Consider the following 27,247-nt stretch of genomic DNA (forward strand, 5'->3'; position numbering starts at 1 on the left):
ACAGGGCCATGTAGGTTTGGATTTTTTTTTCTCCCTAAATAATAAAAACCACCATTTACAAACTGCATTTTGTGTTTACTTGTGTTATATATGACTAATGGTTAAATGTGTTTGATGATCAGAAACATTTTTTGTTACAAACATGCAAAAGAATAAGAAATCAGGAAGGGGGCAAATAGTTTTTCACACCACTGTATATGTGTATGTATAATATGTGTGTATGTATGTTTGTGTGTGTATGTATATATGTGTATATATGTGTATGTATAATATGTGTGTATGTATGTGTGTGTGTGTATGTATATATGTGTATATATGTGTATGTATATATATATATATATGTGTGTGTGTATGTATATATGTGTATATATGTGTATGTATATATATATATATATATAATATATATATATATATATATATGTGTGTATGTATGTGTGTGTGTGTATGTATATATGTGTATATATGTGTATGTATGTATATATATATATATGTGTGTATGTGTGTGTGTATGTATATATGTGTATATATGTGTATGTATAATATGTGTGTATGTATGTGTGTGTGTGTATGTATATATGTGTATATATGTGTATGTATAATATGTGTGTATGTATGTGTGTGTGTGTATGTATATATGTGTATATATGTGTATGTATAATATGTGTGTATGTATGTGTGTGTGTGTATGTATATATGTGTATATATGTGTATGTATAATATGTGTGTATGTATGTGTGTGTGTGTATGTATATATGTGTATATATGTGTATGTATAATATGTGTGTATGTATGTGTGTGTGTGTATGTATATATGTGTATATATGTGTATGTGTATGTATATATATATATATATATATATATAGATATATATATATGTGTGTATGTATGTGTGTGTGTGTATGTATATATGTGTATATATGTGTATGTATAATATGTGTGTATGTATGTGTGTGTGTGTATGTATATATGTGTATATATGTGTATGTGTATGTATATATATATATAGATATATATATATGTGTGTATGTATGTGTGTGTGTGTGTATGTATATATGTGTATGTATAATATGTGTGTATGTATGTGTGTGTGTGTGTGTGTATGTATATATGTGTATATATGTGTATGTATAATATGTGTGTATGTATGTGTGTGTGTGTATGTATATATGTGTATATATGTGTATGTATATATATATATATGTGTTTTTTTTTTTTTTGAAAAAAAAAAAAAACTGGGACTGAGGTCACCGAGGTGGTCAAAAAACTCCTTGGTGGTAGGGCCCCGGGGGTGGATGAGATACGCCCGGAGTTCCTCAAGGCTCTGGATGTTGTAGGACTGTCTTGGCTGACACGCCTCTGCAACATCGCATGGACATCAGGGACAGTGCCTCTGGATTGGCAGACCGGGGTGGTGGTCCCCCTCTTTAAGAAGGGGGATCGGAGGGTGTGTTCCAACTACAGAGGGATCACAGTCCTCAGCCTCCCTGGAAAAGTCTATTCAGGGGTCCTGGAGAGGAGGGTCCGTCGGATAGTCGAGCCTCGGATTCAGGAGGAACAGTGTAGTTTTCGTCCTGGTCGCGGAACAGTGGACCAGCTCTATACCCTTAGCAGGGTCCTGGAGGGTGCATGGGAGTTTGCCCAACCAGTCTACATGTGTTTTGTGGACTTAGAAAAGGCATTCGACCGTGTCCCTCGGGGAATCCTGTGGGGGGTACTCCGAGAGTATGGGGTACCGGCCCCCCTGATAAGGGCTGTTCAGTCCCTGTACGATCGGTGCCAGAGCTTGGTCCACATTGCCGGCAGTAAGTCGAACCCGTTTCCAGTGAGAGTTGGACTCCGCCAGGGCTGCCCTTTGTCACCGATTCTGTTCATATCTTTTATGGACAGAATTTCTAGGCGCAGCCAGGGTGTTGAGAGGGTCCAGTTTGGTGGGCTCAGGATTGGGTCACTGCTTTTTGCAGATGATGTTGTCCTGTTTGCTTCATCAGGCCGTGATCTTCAGCTCTCTCTGGATCGGTTCGCAGCCGAGTGTGAAGCGGCTGGGATGAGAATCAGCACCTCCAAATCCGAGACCATGGTCCTCAGCTGGAAAAGGGTGGAGTGCCCTCTCAGGGTTGGTAGCGAGATCCTGCCCCAAGTGGAGGAGTTCAAGTATCTCGGGGTCTTGTTCACGAGTGAGGGAAGAATGGAGCGTGAGATCGACAGGCGGATCGGTGCGGCATCCGCAGTAATGCGGGCATTGCATCGGTCTGTCGTGGTGAAAAAGGAGCTGAGCCGCAAGGTGAAGCTCTCAATTTACCAGTCGATCTATGTTCCTACCCTCACCTATGGTCATGAGCTATGGGTAGTGACCGAAAGAACGAGATCGCGAATACAAGCGGCTGAAATGAGTTTCCTCCGCAGGGTGTCTGGGCTTTCCCTTAAAGATAGGGTGAGAAGCTCAGTCATCCGGGAGGGGCTCAGAGTAGAGCCGCTGCTCCTCCGCATAGAGAGGAGTCAGATGAGGTGGCTCGGGCATCTGATCAGGATGCCTCCTGGACGCCTCCCTGGTGAGGTGTTCCGGGCACGTCCAACCGGGAGGAGGCCCCGGGGAAGACCCAGGACACGCTGGAGGGACTGTGTCTCTCGACTGGCCTGGGAACGCCTTGGGATTCTCCCGGAAGAGCTAGAAGAAGTGGCCGGGGAGAGGGAAGTCTGGGCATCTCTGCTCAAGCTGCTGCCCCCGCGACCCGACCTCGGATAAGCGGGAGACAATGGATGGATGGATGGATGGATATATATGTGTGTGTGTGTATGTATATATGTGTATGTATATATGTGTATATATGTGTATGTGTATGTATATGTATATATATATATATATATATATATATATATATATGAATCTCCTGAGCCAGAATTTTTTTAAAACTTGATTTCATATTTATTTTGAGTTTTACTTCCATTAAACTATACTTTTCAAGTCATCTGAACTTTCCACAATCTCTGTATGCAATACACCAACTATATGTTTCCTTTCATGTAGATAACATTCGTTGCAAGGTTTTTCCCCAAAGATTTTTCCCCAATAAAGACTTGGAAGAGGAGATTTTGTGCAAGTCACTGGAATACTAAAAATGTCAAAACTATGCAATGGTATTGCACAGCATTTTGGCAGTCTAGATGGAGAGATCTGTTGTAACCTTATGTTGTGAAACATTTTAAGGTTTTCTTCAGATTAACAAGCATTGCCTTTATTATATGGACATAGTATACATGTTGCATTTCAAGTACATATATGTTAGCACTTACCAGGGTGGAAAAATCTTTATTTATTCATTGACTTGTTGAAAATATTTTCTTTAAGACAAGACCTATCTGCACTGCTAACTCATGGTCTACCTTTTGTAACAGTTGCAGGGACATCTGCATATTTTCCATATGAGAATGAAAATCTCTTGTATTTCTTGTAGATGAAGAGATAGAAATTACATTCAGTTACTGGGATGGATCTGGCCACCGTCGGACAGTGAAGGTGAGATCGCAAGAAACTTTTATTTGTTAGGTTTTTGTACAAGCATCTCACAAATGTGCACTTTAATATAAGCAACTGAGTTGCTGAATAAGTTTTTTAGAGTAATACACTCTCTGCGTTGACTCTTACCACTACTGTGAGACTTCGGTAATAATAATTGGTTTCAGAGGTCAAAATGATATCAGAAGTAATGTTAACTCCATACTCTTTGTTTTTCAAAGCTTTATGGTTCCTACAGATCACTATTCAAATGGATTAATCAATCATCAGAAAGCAGTTCATCCAGTTTTAAAAACTTTGCCTTTTCTCTAAGTAGTGAACAGTAATGCAGCCTCTGCCTTTATCCATCCATATTATAGGTCTGCTTTAATCATTAGAAAAATTATGAGAAGGGCGAAATGAACTTAAGTACAGATGCAGCACAATAACCTTGGGTTCTAAAATTGGCATATGCACATAAAGAGGCTCAAAATGTACATATGCAGCTTTCCAGTCAAAAGTTGGGATTTATAAAAGAAAATTTGATGGGAGAAGTTTTGTATATTTATGGTAACTCGTGAGTACAGACTATTTTAGTTAACTTTTAAGAGGGCTTAAACAATATATTTGCACTGAAGAAGTTTTTTGTTTTTTCCTAAGTTTACATAGACTACCTGTTGACACTTCTCAGGTCTTCACTCTATCATGCCCACTGTACTGGAAGCAATTAATCGACCAACTGAGTCACTGCATCCAGTTTTCACATAGTGTGGGTGTACATACCTAAAACATGGCAATATTTTGCCAACATGAAAAGGAAATTTACATCAGTGTACAGTTTTCCTAAATGAATGGGAGCAATTTTACTGCACTCGTTGTAGCAATAAGGGCTTCTAGCAAGAATGAAGCTGCTTTTAATGCACAAGTCATCTTGTGATGCCAAGATGAGATTGACAAACTTCATGGTTCTTTGACTGGGTCAACCCATGATTCATTTATTTTGAGGCTAAGTATCTTTGACAAGCATGATGGTGCTGAACATGAGGGCTGGCCTGTTGGTGAGGTAACTGGCTGAACCCACAGTTTTGCAATTAGCCTGAACTGCTTATTGTAACACCACTCATTTCATTACATTGTAGTTGTTCCGGTGCAGCTAAGATTCACACTGTCATAGGGACAGTGATTTCTTTTGTTGTCGGGGACCCTGGAATACTCCCAGCCTTGGCCCGAATTGCACACACAGAGACACAGCAAATTAAATCAATAATAATTTGGTATATTAAATGAAAAATAGAAGATATTGAGCAAGATTGTGCAAGAGAAAGAGGAACTCTAGCGCAACCCTCAAATACTGTAATTCTGCAATTAATTATGAATTCTTCTCTTCAATTGCTATTGTAATTACCTATTTTGTGATCAGAAAGATCAGCATCAGAATGGTAAATAATTACTGAAATGTTATAGAACAGTTTGGGAAACTTGGTTCCTAGGCCACAAAGTCTACTGACGTTCGTGTCCAAACTTAAATAAATCATATTTGTTTAATACTATTTGCTTTGTTATCAAAGCAGCCATAAACAAGTTGCATAGGTTTATAAAGTATTGCATTTTGTGCAGTACAATTGTACACAAGTATTGGGAATCCACTTTCAGCTGTTATATATAATTTTTTTTGTTAAAGAAGTACTGAATTGAGACATGCCATAATTTCTTAAGTATTATTGCATCAAAACTTTTACTTTATTTAATTTACAGCTTGGGTATCACATCCTTTGCAGATTTTGCATTTATTGCGTTTCTTTGTACAGCTTTCTTGTGAGGGGCAACAAGACATCCAGTTAGATTGATGGACAGTGTTAAACTGTCAAGTTGCTAATGTGTTTAACTGATTTTTGCGGTTTTAGGAAATAAGTGGATGGGTGTTAACCTGAAAAGTTTTTGTTTTTCTTATTTGTTAAGTTTGCCATTCCGTGGTGCATGTGTCAAGATTATCTTATTTAAGGAAAAAATGTTTTGGCATGTATTGTATCTTCTTAAGTGCCACCAGAGGGAGCCATAGGGCCTTGTTTTATAAACTATTGAAACCACCTATTTTTGCAACAGCCAAAATTATGGTTTAATATGCATCTATCTTGCTATTCTAAGAATACACCCACAAATGCAAGGACTAATGTAAAAATCAATTCTGTACTTTGAAAAGCAAAATAAAACTTGTGCTTGATTTAACCTGATGTAATGGAAGATAGAATTGAACATAGCTACAGTCTAACTTGGATGAAAACTACTGTCATCTTTCACTCTCAGACATTAACTGTGAGTGATGATTTCACAAATACAATGCTTTAAAAAAGTATTTGCCCACCTTCTGATTTCTTCTATTTTTGCTTATTCATAACGCAGTTGTTTCTGATTCCCAAACAAATTTAGTATAATACAAAATACAACCTGAGTGAACACAATGTTGAGTTTTTAAATAACCATTTGATTTATTGTAAGAATTATGAAATAAGTTCACCAACATCTGTATCATAATTGTTACAAATAAGAAAAAAATAGAAAATCTGGAAGGGGGAAAATTAACTTTTTCATGGCTCTGTTACTCCTAATTGTATATGCTGTTTTTTTGCAGATGAAAAAAGGAAACACCATACAGCAATTTCTCCAGAAAGCTTTGGAGATCCTAAGAAAAGACTTTAGTGAGTTGAGGTATTTAAAAAGTAGTTTATTCTGTACTTTAAATTGCCAGAATGGATTTGTTATATCCTTTTTAGTATGCTTTGTCAGTCACTGTTTTAATGATTTGATATTGATGTATTCCAATTTATGGATCAGTGTCCTTGTTTTAGAGCACAATATGCACATTTTCTGTAAGGTGAATATGACAAACAAAAATGAGTTAGCAGTTTTTAGCCAACAGAATAATTTAACTTATTTTTTCTGCAAGTTAATATTGACTAAAATAATGTTGCCTATAATTTTGTTGATCTTCTCTTTTCTGTTTACTGCAATATTGGAGCAGAACAATGCACGAATATATCTTTATTCCTCTGTGGGCATAAATCTTAATCCCCAAGTACATAACTTGTCTCTTTAGAATTACTTAAAGGCAGGCTTCAGTGTATAGTCATTATTATCATAATTGTTGTTTTAAAGTAATTTTTTGTTTTTAGATCAGCTGGTGTTGAGCAACTAATGTACATTAAAGAAGATCTCATAATTCCACACGTATGTATCACTTCAAAAATAAAAACAAAATATCAGTTTCTGATTCATACATGATAGTTCACCATGGACATTGATTCACTTTGGTTCACTTTACAGCACCACAGCTTCTATGATTTCATTGTTACCAAGGCTAGAGGCAAGAGTGGTGAGTTTTCTCTTTACGTTTTGTAAGTGAATGAAAACTTCAGGCCAGTAGAAGCACTATTTGGCTTTACTTGTTGTTAGTCTTGCTCATAGGTAGTATCCGCTTTTTCCAGGACCCCTCTTTAACTTTGATGTTCATGAGGATGTCCGACTGCTCAGTGATGCAACAGTAGAGAAAGATGAGGTAAGAATTGTTTATCCTCTAGAAATATAATGGAAAGTGCAAAATCTGCATTTACTTTAAAGCAAATTGTTTGGAATGTATTTTTGGGGTAACATCTTGGTTTATGTTAGCTTGGAACTCAGAGGTCAGACATTACCTCATTGTTTTTTAATCTTAGAATTTGAATAATTTTTTTTATTGAATTTACATAGTAATGTGTTTATTTTAATCTTTAACTAAAACTTAAGTACCCTTTATAACCGTAATAGAATTTTTTTGTCCCCTGGGGAAATTTTGGCAAATATATAAATAAATAAATACACACATACATATTGATGGTAAGTCTACTGTGCTGTTTACCAGCTGTTGTCTATCAGCTGTCACAGTTCATTTTTAATTTTCCTTGTGTTTGTAGCCTTGTCCTTGATCAAGTTTTGATTTATCTTTTTTATGCTGTATCATGTTGCTTTAATTAGTATTTGAATGTCTTTTCATTTGGCGATTCTAAATTGGCCCTAGTGTGTGCTTGGTGTGTGGGTGTGTTTGTGTGTGTCCTGCGGTGGGTTGGCACCCTGCCCAGGATTGTTTCCTGCCTTGTGCCCTGTGTTGGCTGGGATTGGCTCCAGCAGACCCCCGTGACCCTGTGTTCGGATTCAGCGGGTTGGAAAATGGATGGATGGATGGATGTCTTTTCATATTGACTTGTTGGTACCTTTCATATTGCAAGCACAATTTGAAGTAAAGACTGGTTTATGAAAACAGTAAACTATAACAGTATTTGTCATTACAAAGTAGAAGTTTTACTTGCTATTTTTTTGCAGTGCCCCAAAAAATTGTCTAAAGAGATGAATAAAAAAATCTCTATTTCATTGGGCAATCTCAGCCCAATGAATATATATTATAAAAAATAATAATATTATTATTAATAATATAATATTATATATTATAAAAAAAACCTTGCAACGAGATGTGATCTTTTGAAGAGAGACAGACACTTTCACATCCCGTGACACGGTCAAGTCACGTCATACTTATAACCTTTGGAAGCAAGTCTCGTGATACTCATGCAGAGCAGGTTAGAGATAATGAAAGTAGGAAAATTCGAAAATCTCAGAAAAAGAGTAAAAATCGCATTAGCGCAAACAAACGGAAAATATTACACAGTGAAATAACGGAACAGTGAAAAGAGATGGAATGGTGTTTGAGGATATCTGGGGGAGAAGAGAGACGAAATGCAGATCAAGCAGCACGGCAGCTGCAAGCCAGCAGCTGATCGAGCAAAGAGGAGGTTAAAAAAAAAAAAGTATTTGTTTCCCATTGTATCACCGTTTAAAAGGGATTTCAGAGGAGTGACAGCGTCTTGTGATTAGGGGGGCTGAACACACCCCAACAACGGCATGTAGCTCTGGTGAGCGAAGTGCAGATCATGCAGCAAGCCAGCAGCTGATTGAGCAAAGAGGAGATAAAAAAAAAAAAACCTATTTGTTTCCCATTGTATCACCGTTTAACAGTAGAATTACCAGAGTCTACGAAAAAACTCGTAGATCCGGCCCACCTTAAAACCATTCGCACCTGTCCGCCAGCGTCCTTTGTTCTCTAAATGTGCCGATAAAAACAACCTGCAAGCAGCTGGCTATTCCATCCCCCCACCGACTTAGAACTTGCACAAGCATCTCCCAGCTCATGCCTTGATTGATTATCTGGGAGTGAAGTGGAGTTTTAGAGTGGAAATAATAGATCGTTATTTGGAACACACACATTTCATGTGTGTTCCTTTTCTACAGTAATCTGTGTAAACACATTGTTAAAACAAACTTTTTCATATTTTAGTAATAAATGTTACAAAATGTAGGCATAAACTATAGAATGTGTGAAGCAGCATGAAGTCCAAACATCAAATACAGTAATCCCTCCTCCATCGCGGGGGTTGCGTTCCAGAGCCACCTGCGAAATAAGAAAATCCGCGAAGTAGAAACCATATGTTTATATGGTTATTTTTATATTGTCATGCTTGGGTCACAGATTTGCGCAGAAACACAGGAGGTTGTAGAGAGACAGGAACGTTATTCAAACACTGCAAACAAACATTTGTCTCTTTTTCAAAAGTTTAAACTGTGCTCCATGACAAGACAGAGATGACAGTTCAGTCTCACAATTAAAAGAATGCAAACATATCTTCCTCTTCAAAGGAGCAAACAAATCAATAGGGCTGTTTGCTTTTAAGTATGCGAAGCACCGCGGCACAAAGCTGTTGAAGGCAGCAGCTCACACCCCCTCCGTCAGGAGCAGAGAGAGAGAGACAGATAAAAAAATCAATACGTGACCTTCGTGCTTTTAAGTATGCGAAGCACCGTGCTGCATGTCGCTTCATGAAGCAGCTGCACAGAAGGTAGCCAACGTGAAGATAATCTTTCAGCATTTTTAGACTAGCGTCCGTATCGTCTAGGTGTGCGAACAGCCCCCCTGCTCAATCTCCCTACGTCAGGATCAGAAAAAGTCAGCGCGAGAGAGAGAAAAGTAAGCTGGGTAGCTTCTCAGCCATCTGCCAATAGCGTCCCTTGTATGAAATCAACTGGGCAAACCAACTGAGGAAGCATGTACCAGAAATTAAAAGACCCCTTGTCCGCAGAAACCTGCGAAACAGCGAAAAATCTGCGATATATATTTAAATATGCTTACATATAAAATCCGCGATGGAGTGAAGCCGCGAAAGGCGAAGCGCGATATAGCGAGGGATCACTGTAAACACTTTCACAAAGATTCAAGAACAATACAACAGCTTCTGTAGTGTAGTGGTAAGATTTGCTGTCTCAGGGCACAGCAGGCTTACAGTCCATCAGAGACCTGAGTTCGATTCCCCGTTGAGGAGAAAGTGTTTTTTTTAACCTCAAACGGACATAAAATTTATAAATTGGTATGTACTGTCAGTTAATGAGATCGTTACATTTTCATGTGGGATGCTCCTTTTGAAATATTTTTTAACAATTGAGACTGCAATTAACATGAACAAGTGTCCTGATAACTGTTATTTTTAAGATCCATAACACAGACAGACAGAGCACTGCGTAATAGAGAGACAGACAGGCAGAAAAGTCAGTAGATATATAAACAAACAGGGAAGGCACATGTACTGAAAGAAAAAAAAAGATAAATATGTGCGTTGATCCTGCCGCACTGAATAAGCTCACATGCTCTAACATATCCATACCCGATCTGACTCTAAGTAACAGCGCAAGTACAGACGCAAACCAAGTGTACTGTATAATATTAACAAAAAGAGCAGCTTACTACTGAAAACAGCAAATATAGGAGTGAGTGGGGATCAAACTGGGGACTCACACTTGGTTTGTGTCTGTATTTGCACTGTTTCTTAGAGTCAGATCGGGGGGGAGGTGGGGGTATGTTAGAGCGCGTGAGCTTAATCAGTGCTGCAGGATCAATGCACATGTTGATCTTTTTTTTCTTTCAGTAATAGCGGCAACATAAATCCACACCCGATCTGACACTCGGGTGTATTTGAATATTATCTTTTCAAATAATATTGCGTTAGTGCGATGATGTTTTCACACATATTGTCTCTTTCTTTCAGGTGTGTAATAGGAACCACAGCATAGAGAGAAGCGTGTACATTGTAACAGGTGCACACGTCGTAAATGTAGGAAAGACGATCCTTGCGTGTGTGTGAACAGTTGACATTTGAATCTGATGATTGCATATAGTGCTGAACTTACTGCTCTGTACTATTCTATCCTCTGCCTGTCCTGGAGTACAAAAGAAACAGCATCCAACAATATGTGGGGACTGGCAAGATCGGGGAAAGAGGGGGGGGGGGGGGTGGTAGTATGTATCGTGATTTAGAGAGAATGAAAGTTAAAAAAAACGGTAACTTTTACAAGTCCTATAAATGCACACCGTGTGTTACAGACGCAAACCAAATGTATGTGTGTACTGTATAATATTAACAAAAGGAACAGCTCACTACTGAAAACGGCAAATATAGGAGTGAATGGGGATCGAACCGGGGACTCTTGATTACAAGTCAGCAAATCTTACCGCTATGCCAGTGAAGCTGTTGTCTTTTCCTGAATCTTTTGTGAAAGTGTTTACTAGATCTTTGGACTTCAGGCTTCATACATTATATAGTTTATGCCTACATTTTGTCATTTACTACTAAAATATAAAAAACGTTTCTGTTTTAAAAATGTGTTTACACAGATTACTGTAGAAACGGAACACACATGAAATGCGTGTGTTCCAAATAGCGATCTATTATTTCTACTCTAAAACTCCAGCACTTCAGTCACTCCCAGATAATCAAACAAGGCATGAGCTGGGAAAACTTAGTGAACATTCTGCGGCGGTGGGGGATGGAATAGCCGGCTGCTTGCTGCTCGTCTTAATTGGCACATTTAGAAGACAAAAGAGAGGTGAGAACAGTTTTAAGGCGGGCCGGATCTATGAGTTTTTTCGTAGACTCTGGTAATTCTAGTGTTAAGAGGGGTTTCGGAGGAGCTGCCGTGTCTTCTTGGTGTGCGTTCACCCCCTTCTTCACAATATCGTGTAGCGCTGGCTTTAGGGGAAGAAGGGGTAGGCGAGTGAAGTGCAGATCACGCAGCACGGCAGCAGCAGCTGATTGAGCAAAAAGGAGGTAAAACAAAAACTATTTGTTTCCCCATTGAATCACCGTTTAAGAGGGGTTTCGGAGGAGTGGTCACATCTCCTTGGGGTGCATTCAGCCAGCCTCTTCACAATGGCAAGTATCGCTGGCATGGGTTTGTTGGGGGGAAGAGGATGGGGTTGGTGAGCAAATGGCACAAGTGGAAAATTACACACCCGTGAACAGTTTTGAAAGCTTTGTGGAAAGTTATTTATGCACATTTTGGTTCTTCAGTGTAAACATGCAGCATTGGCCCTGATAAATGTAAAGTAAAATAGTCTATACATCATATTCCTCACTTTTTGAGGTTTAATAAATTTTTCATGTCAAAGGTTGGTGATATAAATTATTATACAAGCTTTGTTTTTCATTGCATAATAATTCTGTTTAATGCAAAATCTTACACTTGGTAGATAAGTATTAATGTATTAATATGGCTTAGTATTTTGATTTTCAGCATGTGGTTGTTATTAATATGCATCATGACAGGTTAGAAGATCTATCTTGTCTTCAGTTTTAGGGTGAAATATGTGAACGCGTTCAGAGGTTTTGTACATATTCTGTAGGCATTATCATTTGAAGGAGAAAAATGCAGATGCTTTTGAAATAATTTCTTTTTTTTTTTTTTTTTTTTTGAAGTTTTACATTTTACACCACTCAGGCGGAGTGGTGACTCCGAGGTAGGGATCTGCACTGGTAATCAGAAGTATGCCAGTTCAAATCCCATAAGTGCCCAAAGCGACTGTACTTCGTTGGGCCCCTAGTAAGGCTCTTAACCTGCAATTGCTTCGTCCTGGGTATGATGTTAATCTGCATCCAGCCATGCAAGCAGGTCCTCCAGCCTGCAGGGAAAAACCTGGGGGTTGGTGGCAGAATTGGCACTCCAGCCACCATAAAAAACTTCACACTGTTCCATTCCATCTGAACTAGTGTGGTGCTGAGGTGTCACCCGTTGCACGGCTGCACTCAGGTCCTAATCTGGGATCCTGAGTTGATTTGTCATATGGTGAGTGCGGCAATGCGCTGTATCAACTAGTGCTGCTAACCTCTCCTTCTCTCTTACATTTTTGAGTCTGTGTAGTTAATTTAAGAATCAAGAGAATTGGACAAAAGTGGACATCCACAGCCATACATACCGTAGGAGGAGAATACAGTACTTGATGAAAACCCATATGAACACAGTGCAGAATATTCACTGCAACAAAAATCCAGTTTGAAATTACATTTCCATATTGTTGTGCTGCATTAATAATGTTGTTCTCCGAATACAAAGATGCATAGAATTCATTAAGATTTGAATGAACATTGTTTAAATCTAATCTTTTCAGTATAAAGTAAGTAATGCCTACATACAGTGGGTACGGAAAGTATTCAGACCCCCTTCAATTTTTCACTCTTTGTTATATTGCAGCCATTTGCTAAAATCATTTAAATTAATTTTTTTCCTCATTAATGTACACACAGCACCCCATATTGACAAAAAAAAGAATTTTTGAAATTGTTGCAGATTTATTAAAAAAGAAAAACTGAAATATCACATGGTCCTAAGTATTCAGACCCTTTGCTGTGACACTCATATATTTAACTCAGGTGCTTTCCATTTCTTCTGATCATCCTTGAGATCACCTTCATTTGAGTCCAGCTGTGTTTGATTATACTGATTGGACTTGATTAGGAAAGCCACACACCTGTCTATATAAGACCTTACAGCTCACAATGCATGTCAGAGCAAATGAGAATCATGAGGTCAAAGGAACTGCCTGAAGAGCTCAGAGACAGAATTGTGGCAAGGCACAGATCTGGCCAAGGTTACAAAAAAATTTCTGCTGCACTTAAGGTTCCCAAGAGCACAGTGGCCTCCATAATCCTTAAATGGAAGACGTTTGGGATGACCAGAACCCTTCCTAGAGCTGGCCGTCCGGCCAAGCTGAGCTACCGGGGGAGAAGAGCCTTGGTGAGAGAGGTAAAGAAGAACCCAAAGATCACTTTGGCTGAGCTCCAGAGATACAGTCAGGAGATGGGAGAAAGTTGTAGAAAGTCAACCATCACTGCAGCCCTCCACCAGTCAGGGCTTTATGGCAGAGTGGCCTGTCGGAAGCCTCTCCTCAGTGCAAGACATATGACAGCCCGCATGGAGTTTGCTAAAAGACACCTGAAGGACTCTGAGATGGTGAGAAATAAGATTCTCTGGTCTGATGAGACCAAGATAGAACTTTTTGACCTTAATTCTAAGCGGTATGTGTGGAGACAACCAGGCACTGCTCATCACTTGTCCAATACAGTCCCCACAGTGAAGCATGGCGGTGGCAGCATCATGCTGTGGGGGTGTTTTTCAGCTGCAGGGACAGGACGACTGGTTTCAATCGAGGGAAAGTGTGCTAAGGACCTCAGACTGGGCCGAAGGTTTACCTTCCAACAAGACAATGACCCTAAGCACACAGCTAAAATAACGAAGGAGTGGCTTCACAACAACTCTGTGACTGTTCTTGAATGGCCCAGCCAGAGCCCTGACTTAAACCCAATTGAGCATCTCTGGAGAGACCTAAAAATGGCTGTCCACCAACGTTTACCATCCAACCTGACAGAACTGGAGAGGATCTGCAAGGAGGAATGGCAGAGGATCCCCAAATCCAGGTGTGAAAAACTTGTTGCATCTTTCCCAAGAAGACTCATGGCTGTATTAGCTCAATAGGGTGCTTCTACTAAATACTGAGCAAAGGGTCTGAATACTTAGGACCATGTGATATTTCATTTTTTCTTTTTTAATAAATCTGCAACAATTTCAAAAATTCTTTTTGTTTGTCTGTCAATATGGGGTGCTGTGTGTACATTAATGAGGAAAAAAATTAATTTAAATGATTTTAGCAAATGGCTGCAATATAACAAAGAGTGAAAAATTGAAGGGGGTCTGAATACTTTCCGTACCCACTGTATGTATTAATTAATTGGATCTCTTCTTTTATGCTAGATTAAACTTTTAGATTAAGTTTGCCTATTGTGTGTCATTCACAGTCTCATGCTGGTAAAGTGGTTCTGAGAAACTGGTATGAGAAGAATAAGCATATCTTCCCTGCTAGCCGCTGGGAACCATATGATCCAGAGAAGAAGTGGGATAAATACACTGTAAGTATTTGAAAATTACTTGATAGTGTGTTCTTTTAGCAGCATCTTAATCAGTATGTCAAATTCAGAAATTCGAAGGACTACTCCTTCAGGTCAGTTCTACAGTTATATATCATCACTTTTGATAATATGATGTAAGTTTAAAACACGATATGAAATATTTACATACCTTACATTCCATTTACCCTTTTGATATCCTTTTTATATTTCTTACTGATTGCTAATAATAAGTGGAGCCCAGTTTGAAAGTCTGCATTTTTAGTAACTTTTTGTGTAGTACTAGTTAGACAAAACACTGCTTTTAAACCTGTATTGAAAATGATGATCCTCTGCTTTAAACATTGCTCAGTGCTTTTGTTACTGCTAAAGGCTGAATTCTCTGTGCCTGATAACTCTTCTGGCAGTGGTGGCTGTGTCAGAGAGCACGTTATTTGCTATTAGAAAAGGGAGCATGGTCTGGTAATATCAGCAAGGTTGACATACCCCAAGGCTAGAAGTTGTGTAGTGTATTTTACCTTAACTGGAATGGTACCCCCCTGACTCAGACTTGCTTATTACATATGTTTAAAATTAAGTAAATACAGGTAAAATTCTGTTACAACAAATTTCCAGGGACCTAAAAAATATTTTGTAACGAAAATTTCGTTGTAATGAGATTCTGTATTTGTAGCTATAGTGCTTTCTTTAACTTGCGTCCAGGCGTCTGCAATCATTTCAATAGCTTCTTTCGCATTGATTTTAATCTCCTCCTGTCTACAAGTTATGCTGACGAGAATTTTTCTCAGCATTTCCTTGTGATAATACACTTTTAGGGTGCGAATGATGCCCAAATCCAGTGGCTGAAGCACTGCCGTGCAATTGGGTGGGAGGAATTCAACGCGAACATTATCTAAATGTGGAAGCATGTTGTGGACAGCACAGTTATCAATCAGAAGCCGAATCATCCTTTTCTTCTTCATATTGTGAGGTTTCTGAATTCTTTTGGGATTCCCCTCCACCTAACGGCAACGTCACGCTGAAGTGCGTCCTGAAGCACGATTGCCGCATCTGTGGAAGATTGTTTGTTTGTCCGTTGCCAGGGCAGGGCAACAGCAGGCTCACAGTGTTGCAGTGAGGCACCACAGAAGTGAATCCTAAAAGATTGGGGTCGCATTATAAGTCCCTGTGTTATACCCCAAAACACGAGACTAAGTCTCAGTACTTTAGGAAAACCAGCTTTATTCAGCTTGAAACAGGAACAGCAGGGTTGTTTATTGTAGCGGGGTCTGCCACTCTCCTATAAACAGACACAGCAGTCAGGCAGGGTTGTGGCCAGGGGGCTGGCTAAGTAATCCTGTTACCTGCATTTACATTGTTCCTTGCATCTCCCATCGAGATCTTTTCTGTTTACTTTGGCAAAGAGACCAGCAGAGCTGTGAGCCTGCTGTTGCCCTGGCAACAGATAAACAGTCTTCCACAGACGTGGTGATCGCACTTCGGGACGCTCTTCGCCGTGTTGTCCAGTTGGGGGACGTCCCAAGAGAGTTTAGAAACCTCACATTTTCTTGAATGAGTGCCTTATTAAAAGGGATATTTCTTTTCGACATCTTCAAATGCAGCAGTTCGCATACGTTTGCAACCTGAGATTTTTCTTCTTTTTTTGCTCGGTCTTTCAAGAAAGTTGAGTGTCAATGGCAAAATTCTGAATTCACTGGCAATGTTTTTTTTATTTTTTCCGTAATCGAGAGCTGCAAAAATGTAAAGCTTTTTTTTTTTTTTAAATATGAACTGTTACTATTTTTTCTTGTCTGCCATTTCTATAGGAGGGTGACAATGAGTTAAATTCCAATGGATGTTTTTCAAATGTTAACTAACGATAAGCAAAAGGTATCACTGAAAACCAACAATAACAGCAAAAAACCAGTACAAGCAAAGTTCGAAGAAAGACATTTTTTTTACAGTGTTTTTGTTTGGGGATCGTTGTGCACAACTGAGCTGTGACCACAGAACTAACTTCTCTGTGGATGATTCTTTCGGGCATTTCAATGTCTTTTGGGCACTTCGTTGTAATGAAAGTATCTGCTGAATGTACTTCGTTGTAACAAGATTTCCATAGACTCGTGTTATATGGGGAAACTTCGTTGTAATGAAAATTTCATTGTAAAGATATTCGTTGTAACAGAATTTTACCTGTACTAATCATTCTTGCAGAATTTCAGTATGGAGTGATTCTTTAGCAAGTTGCCTATCCATCAGTTGTTCAGTATAGTACAAGTCAGTCACATAAATTGTGACTTACAGAAGCGTTTTCATTGTATATTGTATTGTATTCAAATTATAATGTTAATGACAACAAGGGATAACCTCAAGTGTAGGAGTAATTGAAATATCATTTAAAAAAAGAGAAAAAATAAGTAGTACATGAATTTCTATAGGTGTGTTACAAGAATGCATGGTGTTTAGTAAAGCAAAAAATTAACTGTTAACATTAATCTGCACCTGGTTTCTTGTGGAAAGGGTTTTTAGTGTTTAAAAGACAACCTGAAAAATCAGTTACTCCGATTTGTGTTGGAAAAGTCCAAGGATGTCCCCAGATTCTCTCTAGACTAAAACAGATGTCTGCAGATAGATCCTTTTAAAAGTGAGCCTAGCTTCAAGTGGTGCATTGTTAAGTAGATTAACTAAACAGTAAGGTGAATGATTTTTTTGTATCATTATATGTAGTGTTATTTCATATTCTTTTTCATTGAGAAAAATAATGTGCACTGGAGTTACATGCATGACTTTATTCATATCTCTTATCTCCGTAGTAGAATGGCAGTGTGAAGAACGTTTTACTGTAGTGATTGTTCTTAATTTTACATGACCTCCATTTTTTATATGAAATAAAAAAAAATTACATTCCTGGTAGTAAATTCTAATTAGCCTTATATGACCAATTGAACTTAATACCTGTCACAATCAGAAAATTCACTATTTTGAAAACTGATTGCGTTCTTTATAAAGTAAAGACTTAATAATTACATTATGCATAAATTAATCTCACAGCCAAAAAGACCTACCCCGTATCAAAAACAAAGGCTCCAGTTACCTAATGCCCTCTTTTGATTCTAGTTGATTGTTTTCACTAATCATAGAGGTGCATAAGCTGTCACTGCATCAGTGTAAACTATTGCATAAGAAGAACCCCTTGTATTGATATATTTACAAGACTTGCTCTGCTTTTATTTATATTTACCACATGAAAGTCCTGCTTGTGTTTTGTGTTATATCTTCCATCTCTTTGAATGAGGTTGGGCCAACACTGTTGAAGTGAACCTACAATTAATTGATGAACTGATGAATGTAAGCATGGCCAGTTCAGATATACAATTAAAGGGTCTTTTGATGGGAACAAATATACACTATTGCAGTTTTGCACTTTATGTCAGCCAGATTCACTTTTCTGGTCAGTTATATGAGGGTGACTGGAATGTTATAATAGCTTTTTCTCTTTAATGTGAAATCAATCAGTCGATGAGTAAACATGTTTAAGAAATCAAAAGAGGATAGATTACACTAAAACTTTTTACAGTTATAGTAACTTTAACAAGAGTTACATAGTCTATTGTTCACAAGTTGTTTGAACAGACCACATCAGGGCATGCACAAAGCACATGTTCTTCGCTGATATCAAATCCTTTAACCACAACCTATCAAGTCCTGCTGTAACTACATTTTCAGCTCTCCATGCAGAAGTGGAAGACTTCAGCAGTTTGCCAGAATGATACATCCTATTAATTCAGCTTATTGTCCCTATGCCTTTTAGTAGAATGACAAATATTTTTGCTAGTCCTTGTGGCATATAAAATTTACATTGGCGAAACAGTTATTAGTAAGTGACTTAGCCAAAAGAAATTACTAAACAAAGCAAGAGCAATAAGAAAAGCAAAAGACAGCCGAATATAAACATGCCATGTGTATTAGACAGAAAAAAGAGCAATCAGACATTAAAAGTAACTGAAACAAGTGAGTATGAAAGATTGCTTGTATAGAATCTTGTATTATTTTGGCAAAAGTTTTGGATGGGGAATAAGACTTGATAAAACCTGATATTTGCAATAGCTGGAGCACTTTCATGTACATGGATATGGTGCTTTAGGCAAAATATATACCTTTGGTATACCTACCTGAAGTACAAAACAAGCCAGAAAATACAGTTAGGTCCATAAATATTTGGACAGAGACAACTTTTTTCTAATTTTGGTTCTGTACATTACCACAATGAATTTTAAATGAAACAACTAAGATGCAGTTGAAGTGCAGACTTTCAGCTTTAATTCAGTGGGGTGAACAAAACGATTGCATAAAAATGTGAGGCAACTAAAGCATTTTTTTAACACAATCCCTTCATTTCAGGGGCTCAAAAGTAATTGGACAAATTAAATAACTGGAAATAAAATGTTAATTTCTAATACTTGGTTGAAAACCCTTTGCTGGCAATGACAGCCTGAAGTCTTGAACTCATGGACATCACCAGATGCTAGGTTTCTTCCTTTTTAATGCTCTGCCAGGCCTTTACTACAGCGGCTTTCAGTTGCTTGTGGGCCTTTCTGTCCAAAGTTTAGCCTTCAACAAGTGAAATGCATGCTCAATTGTGTTAAGATCAGGTGACTGACTTGGCCATTCAATAATTTTCCACTTCTTTGCTTTAATAAACTCCTGGGTTGCTTTGGCTGAATGTTTTGGGTCATTGTCCATCTGTATCATGAAACACCGCCCAATCAATTTGACTGCATTTAGCTGGGTTTGAGCAGACAGTATGTCTCTGAACACCTCAGAATTCATTGGGCTGCTTCTGTCCTGTGTTACATCATCAATAAACACTAGTGTCCCAGTGCCACTGGCAGCCATGCACTCCCAAGCCATCACACTGCCTCCACCGTGTTTTACAGATGATGTGGTATGCTTTGGATAATGAGCTGTTCCACGCCTTTTCCATACTTTTTTCTTGCCATCATTCTGGTAGAGGTTGATCTTGGTTTCATCTGTCCAAAGAATGTTTTTCCAGAACTGTGCTGGCTTTTGTAGATGTTCTTGCAGTGCACCCTCTGTATTTACTTTCATGCAGTCTTCTCTTTATGGTAGACTTGGATATCGATACGCCTACCCCCTGGAGAGTGCTGTTTACTTGGTTGGCTGTTGTGAAGGGGTTTCTCTTCACCATGGAAATGATTCTGCGATCATCCACCACTGTTGTCTTCCGTGGTCGTCCAGGTCTTTTTGCATTGCTGAGTTCACCAGTGCGTGCTTTCTTTCTCAGGATGTACCAAACTGTAGATTTTGCCACTCGTAATATTGTAGCAATTTCTCGGATGGGTTTTTTCTGTTTTCGCAGCTTAACTCTTTTAGGGCGGATGTCGACTTTTGTCGACAGGAGGGGTTGAAGGCGAATGTCGACAAAAGTCGACATCCAGGGATAAAGGGCGACAATCAGCTGTTAATGACGACAAATCTCACTGTCACGTCACAGGCATTCCCTCTGTGCTTGGAGGAATGCTAGACTCGTTGACTCGGCAAATAAACATTGCGTGTGCGTGAGTTGCGAAATGTAAACAAAGGCAAGATGGCACCGACATGTGAAAAGGCAGCGAAGCAAGTGCAGAAAAGAAAACACTTGGCAGACATTGTTTTGCGCATTACCGCGGAGTCGGACTCTTGATTTTTCAGAATCGGACTTTATTGGCAGTGATCAGGAGATCGAGCAAGAGAGTTAGAAGCAGGCATCAGCTGATCAGACACCAGCTGATGCCGCGCGAGCGGATCTGCTGCCAGTTGAGTGCCTTCGCGCAGCCGATGCATCTACGGCAAGGTTCGCATGGGATAAATACACATACATTGATCCTTTGAGAGCAGATCTGGCTACCGGAGTTTACAAGACGGCATGGCTTGCTTTTGGACACGACAGATCACCAGCTGCTGTACTTCAGGCTGCTCTCTCCTGATGCTGCTTTTCAGCTACTGTCAGACGAGACAAACAGGTAGGCAGAGATTTTTTTTGAATCGCGGGCTGCGTTTGCATCGCATTCTCGTTTTTCAAAGTGGAAACCCACAACGAAAGACGAGATGAAGCGCGCTGTGGCATTACAAATAGAGATGGGACAGAACTGGTGATATAACTTCAGGGAGCATTGGTCCAAACGTGTTTTGTCCCCTGGTGGCTTAGGTACGTGCTGCTGCAAAGTTTTATTCACTTCTGTAATAAACAGAAGCAAATCCCATGGGGTGAGCCAGGCTATAATGCCATACATAAAGTTCATAAAGTTTCAGAAGATGAAAAGAGGTGACAATACGGTTTTCATGCAGGCAGAAAACTTGGTGGCAGTGGCATGGCACGATGGCAAATGGGTGACTTGTACACACTAACAATATATGTTAGAAAATGCAGCAACAGACAATTGCAAAATAGGCATCAAAACAACACATATTGTAAGGAGTGCAATGTGGCAATGACTGAAATTGGCTGCTTTGAGCGAGATCAGACTTTGCTGTGTAAAATGTATGTGATATGTATGTGAAATCATAGAGTATGCAGGCTCATACAACATGCAAGACAGTAACATTTGTCAAAAGTAAATATTTTTTGTTGATTTGATATGTTAAACAATTGCTTTGTGTTCTTTTTTAAAAAAATGTTAGTTTTTTGGAAAAATATTCAGCCCTGGGAGAAAAGAAACAAAAAAAAATTAGCCCTAAAAGAGTTAAGGATGGTTTCTTTCACCTGCATGGAGAGCTCCTTTGACTGCATGTTGTGTGTTCACAGCAAAATCTTCCACATGCAAGCACCACACCTCAAATCAACTCCCGGCCTTTTATCTGCTTAATTGATAATGACATAACGACGGACTTGCCCTCACCTGCCCATGAAATAGCCTTTGAGTCAATTGTCCAATTACTTTTGAGCCCCTGAAAGGGAAGTGTGTTAAAAAAATGCTTTAGTTGCGTCACATTTTTATGTAATCGTTTTGTTCACCCCACTGAATTAAAGCTGAAAGTCTGCACTTCAACTGCATCTGAGTTGTTTCATTTAAAATTCATTGTGGTAATGTACAGAGACAAAATTAGAAAAAAGTTGTCTGTGTCCAAATATTTATGGACCTAACTGTATGTTAAGTTGGAAGACCCCTTTAAGGCAGATTGGTGCTAAATCATGATTTTTTCAGATTACAGCAGTCAGAATAACATTAGTCAATCTTTTTTTTCACAAAGATATAACTGCAGAAAATGGAAAACGTTCAAAAGCTAGTACTTACCAAGCCATTTTTAACTACAAGTGCTAGATGTATTCCTTTAAAGGTGACAATATGAATTTGCTAAATGTAGAATTTGGAACTTATGAAACTTCTCCATCTCATATTTTTTCTTTGTATGTGAAATATTTTTGAATGATTTTACCACCACCCAATTCTTCTACTTTGTATAAGCATGCAAATTGCATGTTCAGCTCATCTTCGGCATTTCAGAGGAAAGAAAGGGGTGGTTCCTCTTATTGACTGAGAGAAGTTCTAATTTGGCCCTAACCCCATCTGTATTTAAAAATACAACAACTTTAACACATTTACATTGTGCTGCAACAGATGTATGAATAATAAGATATAGTAAAATAATTAGTAAAAATTTTAAATATTTTAATGATAAAAGCTCACCATAGAAAATGCCCACATGCATTTGTATTCATTTATTTTGTAAAAATCCTGGAAACCTTAAAATTGGTCCACAAAGCATCTGCAATTATTTAGCTACGAATAAATAGGCTAGCAGTGTTACTTTTTCAAATTTGGGGTTTTAGGTTTAAATCCATATTGGGACACTGTTTGCATTGTGCAGAGTTTACACCTACTCCCTTTGTTGTATTTCTCTATTGTTAATTGATGAGTTGTAATTGGTTATGTATAAGCATGACTGTGTGCACGATTGGATTGTGCTCTAGTGACAGGCTGATTTTTGGGCTGTGATTTGTGGGCTGGTTCCCAACTTATTGCTAATGATGCTGGGATAAGTTCTTGCCTCTGCAGCCATGAATGTTGAAAAGATGGATAAAATATAGAGTGAAAATTCAGTGACTCTCATTTTACTGTTCTTTCTAGTCATCCACCATCATCATCAGTATGCACTGAAAATGCTCTAAACATTACGTTAGTAAAAGTTGTCCAATGTATCGTGCAATCTGCTTATCCGGTTTGGTGTTGTGGGGAGTCTGTGTCTGTTACTGCGGTATTGGATGCAAGGTGGAAACCATCCTTGATGGAGCAATAGTGCAGCACAGAGCATGCTCACACCCACACACTGGGCCATTTCATCTAATACATACATCTTAATAATTTAGGGGAAAACCTGGACCACCCAGGGAAAAAAAAACAAGCAAAACATGCAGTCATAGGAAAAATTTCCCAGCACTTCACAGGCAGTGCTAAAATCTGTGCTGCATTAGCCAACTAGAAAAAGACTATTTATAAAATATGGTCATTTAATGTGTGTGTCCGGTCCCTTTAGTGATATGATTGGAAGAAGTGGTGTGAGTGTGAGACACATGAGGAGGAATAAAGGTATAGGAGACTTGCTTAAAGTTTATTTGAAAGAAATACAGTGGACAGGATGTCAGAAAGGAACCTCAGAATGACGGTTTGAGAAGCAGGCTTTGCAGGAACATGGTTGAGAGAGGAAGCGTCGCTCAAGAGAGAGTTGGACACTCAAGGATACTGAGAAAAGGTGCTGAAGTTACACATAAGGCAAGATATATCAAACATTTTTTAATCTATTACCTGTCTTCCAGTTTATATGGCTGGTTATAAATAATACATAATAGCATATTAGTAAATTCATATCCCAAAATGTATATGCAGCAGCTATATTTTCATGGAACTATTCAAATAAATAATATGTATTGCTTCTCCTGGCAAGGGTTTGCAGTTATCTTGCTAGCTTGCTTTACATACCATAACAAAATGGTATTGTACAGTTCTCTCTAATTAGAGATGATATATTGATATTAATGTGATTTTTAAATTGTCTTTACATTTTTTTTTTTTAATTCCCTTCAGATCCGGTAGAAGAACTGCTCAAGATTGAACTTGGACGTTTTTTTTTCTTTTGTTTTTTTTTTTAAACTATGGCAGAGATATGATTTCTTTTTAATATTGTGTAACAGTCTTAGCTTTTGGATGAGTAGATCAGGATTGTTTCAAGTTTTAATTTTTACAATTTGACTTGAAGGGATATTAATAACATTACTGGTTCATCTGGGAAAATGCTCATCTGATGGAAACGAATGCCCTAAGCAAAGCACCTGTTGTCAAGTGCTAATGAATCCTTTTTCTGGCTGCCTCGTGCACACCTGCAGCAGTGCTGTGAGACTGCAATTCCCCTGTCAGTAAAGGGTATGTGTTGTCTGTACCTGCAGCACTGCCCAGTCACTTCTCGTCATTTTGTTCTGCATTTCCTGTAGTTCTGACAAGCGTGGCTTCTCACACACCACAGCATAGTAGGCAGGCAGTTGTCATCGTTGCTTGTCTTCCTGTCAGCAGCTGTGTTGGAAGCCAGACCTTTGCTCCTCCTTATAATTGGAAGCAGCCTGATACTTGCCTGAATACCTGTAGACGGACCTCATTGCACAAAATAAAAAGTCATACGTTTCTGAGAAAGTGGACTTTATGTAAATATGGATAGTAAATGATATTTTCTTGCAACCTGACTTGAAGAAGCCAGCACTGTATTTCAAGCAACTGCCCTGCTGTAATTTTTGCCAACCACTCACTTTAAATTAATGAATGCAAAGGATCAGCAAAATAAGTCTGGATGAAGAGTTGTTCCGTTATACTGAAATGGACATTTCCTTGAGCCACCAACCCTAATGAATTCTACAGGTTTGAAAATATCAGCTGTCCTATGCACTCTACATTTACAGTCTGAGAATCTGCATAGTCTAAACCAATTTTGTTTTATTAAATAATACTTTTAATGAGAAAATGTGTTTACCTTGTTAAAAATCTAAATAGTAATTGTGATAAAGAAATTTTTGTTTATTGAATTTTTCACCCAGTCTGTTTATGTAAATAGTGTAATTATGTTTGGAGTGTACTTTACCTCATTCTTCAAACTGTTCAACATTTACTGTTTCAAACATCATCATTTCAGAAAACCTCTTTTATTTAGTAGGTCTGACTAAATCTGTGCTTAATAGAACTATATCTAAAAAATCAATATATCAGATAAGAAATTCACAAATAAAATCTTTGAATAACAGAAGATATAAGTGATAATAGTAGAATATTGCTCATTTTTACAATTTTGTGTTGGCTGAATGTTTAATGCTTCTCTGAATTATTTTAAGCTTGAGATTTATTCTTTCAAATTTAAAAGCTTTATGGGGGATATTTTTCTAGATTTAGTGAGTTTGTAAGTCTACCACTGCTCATTAGATGGCAGCAATGTGCTTTTTATGTATAGAAGGAGCTCATGTTTTTTTACATTTTAGAAAAAAAATACTAAAATGGATGGTCAAAGACTGTTCTGTTGGCTAATGAGGTTTGGAGTTGTACAAATTCAGCAGAGCCTTTAAATACTTCTTGAAGTTAATATATGCTAGGGGAAAGAGTTAACTAACAGTATTAATGTATTTATTAATTTAGTAAACCTTTGAGAGATGCATGTCATAGTAGCTAGAGCTGGAATAATATTAGATAAAATGCATTTAAAATATTCAAGACAAAGAGTTAAAAACAAACACGTCTGCCTAGATTATTGTGTTTCAAGACTGGATTAAAAATAAACTGTAGATGATTGCAGACTGTTTGAAGCCCATTCCAGAACTGTGACAGCTGTACAAGTGACCTCATCCTCTACAGAACGGACTGTTGAATTTGAAGATCTTTGCTTTTTCTTACTCTGCAGATGGACAGTCAGGTATGGTGTAACAAAAATTTGGATCCACATTTTAGGGTAACATAAGTATTAATAAAAAGTTTGTTGATTGATACAAAACCAACACTGTCCTGGATGCACTGTAGTATTTTGAGGCTTCTGGTAGTGATCTTTTAAAGAGAGTGGCAGTAGTCTGTTGACAGTGATAGAGAATACATTTCTCATTGAAATGTGACAAATTCTTTCAGTACTCATGAACTGAGGAAGTAATGATTTTAAAACAGGGTCATTGAAAAAAATTTGGAACATTTTCAAAAATATATTACTCAATAAGTAAGTGTCATATGCATATGTAGTGTGCCCCAAAGTTTAGGGTTACTACTACATTTATTTCACACTTTAGGATATAAAGGAGCACACTGTGGTTGCTGATACAGATGATGATATGCTAAATGACGTATTAGGTGAAAAATATTTCTACATTTTTGTGTATTGTGTGATAATAGCAGCCCATGTTCAGCATCCATATTACTAAACGAGAATGGTAAACCAGATATGGAAGCAGGGACATGCCCGTGGACGCAAAAGACACACACAGCCCCCCCCCCCCCCACAGTGAAACGGGAGAGACTACGCACGTGTGCAGGCGCCACACAACCCCCCCCCCCTCGCAACAGTGCAAAACGGGAGAAATTACTTACCGTCAGAGTAGGAAACAAAGTAAAACGTCATAAAGAGATGCCGCAAGCGGGATAAAGCGAGGCCAGAAATAAAACACAGAGTTGGAAACAAAGTAAAACTTCATAAAGGGATTAAAGAAACAAAGCACACCTTCCAACCCCCCCCCCCCCCCCCCCCCCCCGAGTTAAACGGGAGAGACTACGCGCGTGCACAGACACCACACAAAGCACCCCAATCCCCCCAAAAGCACCGGAGCAAAACGGGAGAGACTACAAACCGTCAGAGTAGGAAACAAAGTAAAACGTCATAAACAGGTTAACGAACAGGGACAAACACATAGAGAGCAGGTTACAAAACAAAGCCACCCTCCCCACAGTAATAACGAGAAAGACTACGGACCGTCTGACATGCCGCAAGCAGGATACAGCGAGGTCAGAAATAAAACACAGAGTAGGAAACAAACTAAAACTTCATAAAGGGATTAAAGAATGGGGACGAACACATGGAGAGTGGGTTACAGATGATGAAAACTGGAATGCAACAGCTACAAAAAAACCTATGGAATTAAACACATGCACACCGAGATGCAAAATATAAAAGCAGAAACAACGACAGTTAAACATCCACACCACACAGCGGATGCGGACCCTGAAGGTTCAGGCGCCTACATCGGGCGTCGGAACGCCCAGTGAAGTACAAAAGGCAAATGCGCCTACACAGCATGGTAAGAACCGACATAATACGGAAGGCGCAGGCGTCGCCGCCATATTGTGAGTGGCACTAATGCGTACGGAGTCCACAAAGGTTTATACATCAAACCCGAGATGGTACGGACACGCGTCTGAAACCGTGGAGGCAAAACTGTCTCGGCTCCAAAACCAAA

General features: G+C 38.6%; 1 protein-coding gene across 1 annotated transcript in view; it reads left to right on the plus strand.

The window, feature by feature from the left end:
• fam50a (family with sequence similarity 50 member A) overlaps nucleotides 1–25,082 on the plus strand; it is an 82,427-nt gene extending 57,345 nt beyond the window's left edge. Inside the window, exons 7-13 of the mRNA XM_028813389.2 lie at nucleotides 3,453–3,514; nucleotides 6,123–6,199; nucleotides 6,664–6,718; nucleotides 6,815–6,863; nucleotides 6,976–7,046; nucleotides 14,695–14,805; nucleotides 23,865–25,082. Of these exons, the coding sequence (XP_028669222.1) occupies nucleotides 3,453–3,514; nucleotides 6,123–6,199; nucleotides 6,664–6,718; nucleotides 6,815–6,863; nucleotides 6,976–7,046; nucleotides 14,695–14,805; nucleotides 23,865–23,873 (434 nt within the window). The 3' untranslated portion in view covers nucleotides 23,874–25,082. The remainder of the gene's footprint in view (nucleotides 1–3,452; nucleotides 3,515–6,122; nucleotides 6,200–6,663; nucleotides 6,719–6,814; nucleotides 6,864–6,975; nucleotides 7,047–14,694; nucleotides 14,806–23,864) is intronic.
• The last annotated feature ends 2,165 nt before the right edge of the window (nucleotides 25,083–27,247 follow it).

Source organism: Erpetoichthys calabaricus, chromosome 11 (genome assembly GCF_900747795.2).
Source record: "Erpetoichthys calabaricus chromosome 11, fErpCal1.3, whole genome shotgun sequence".
Classification (NCBI taxonomy): Eukaryota; Metazoa; Chordata; class Cladistia; order Polypteriformes; family Polypteridae; genus Erpetoichthys; species Erpetoichthys calabaricus.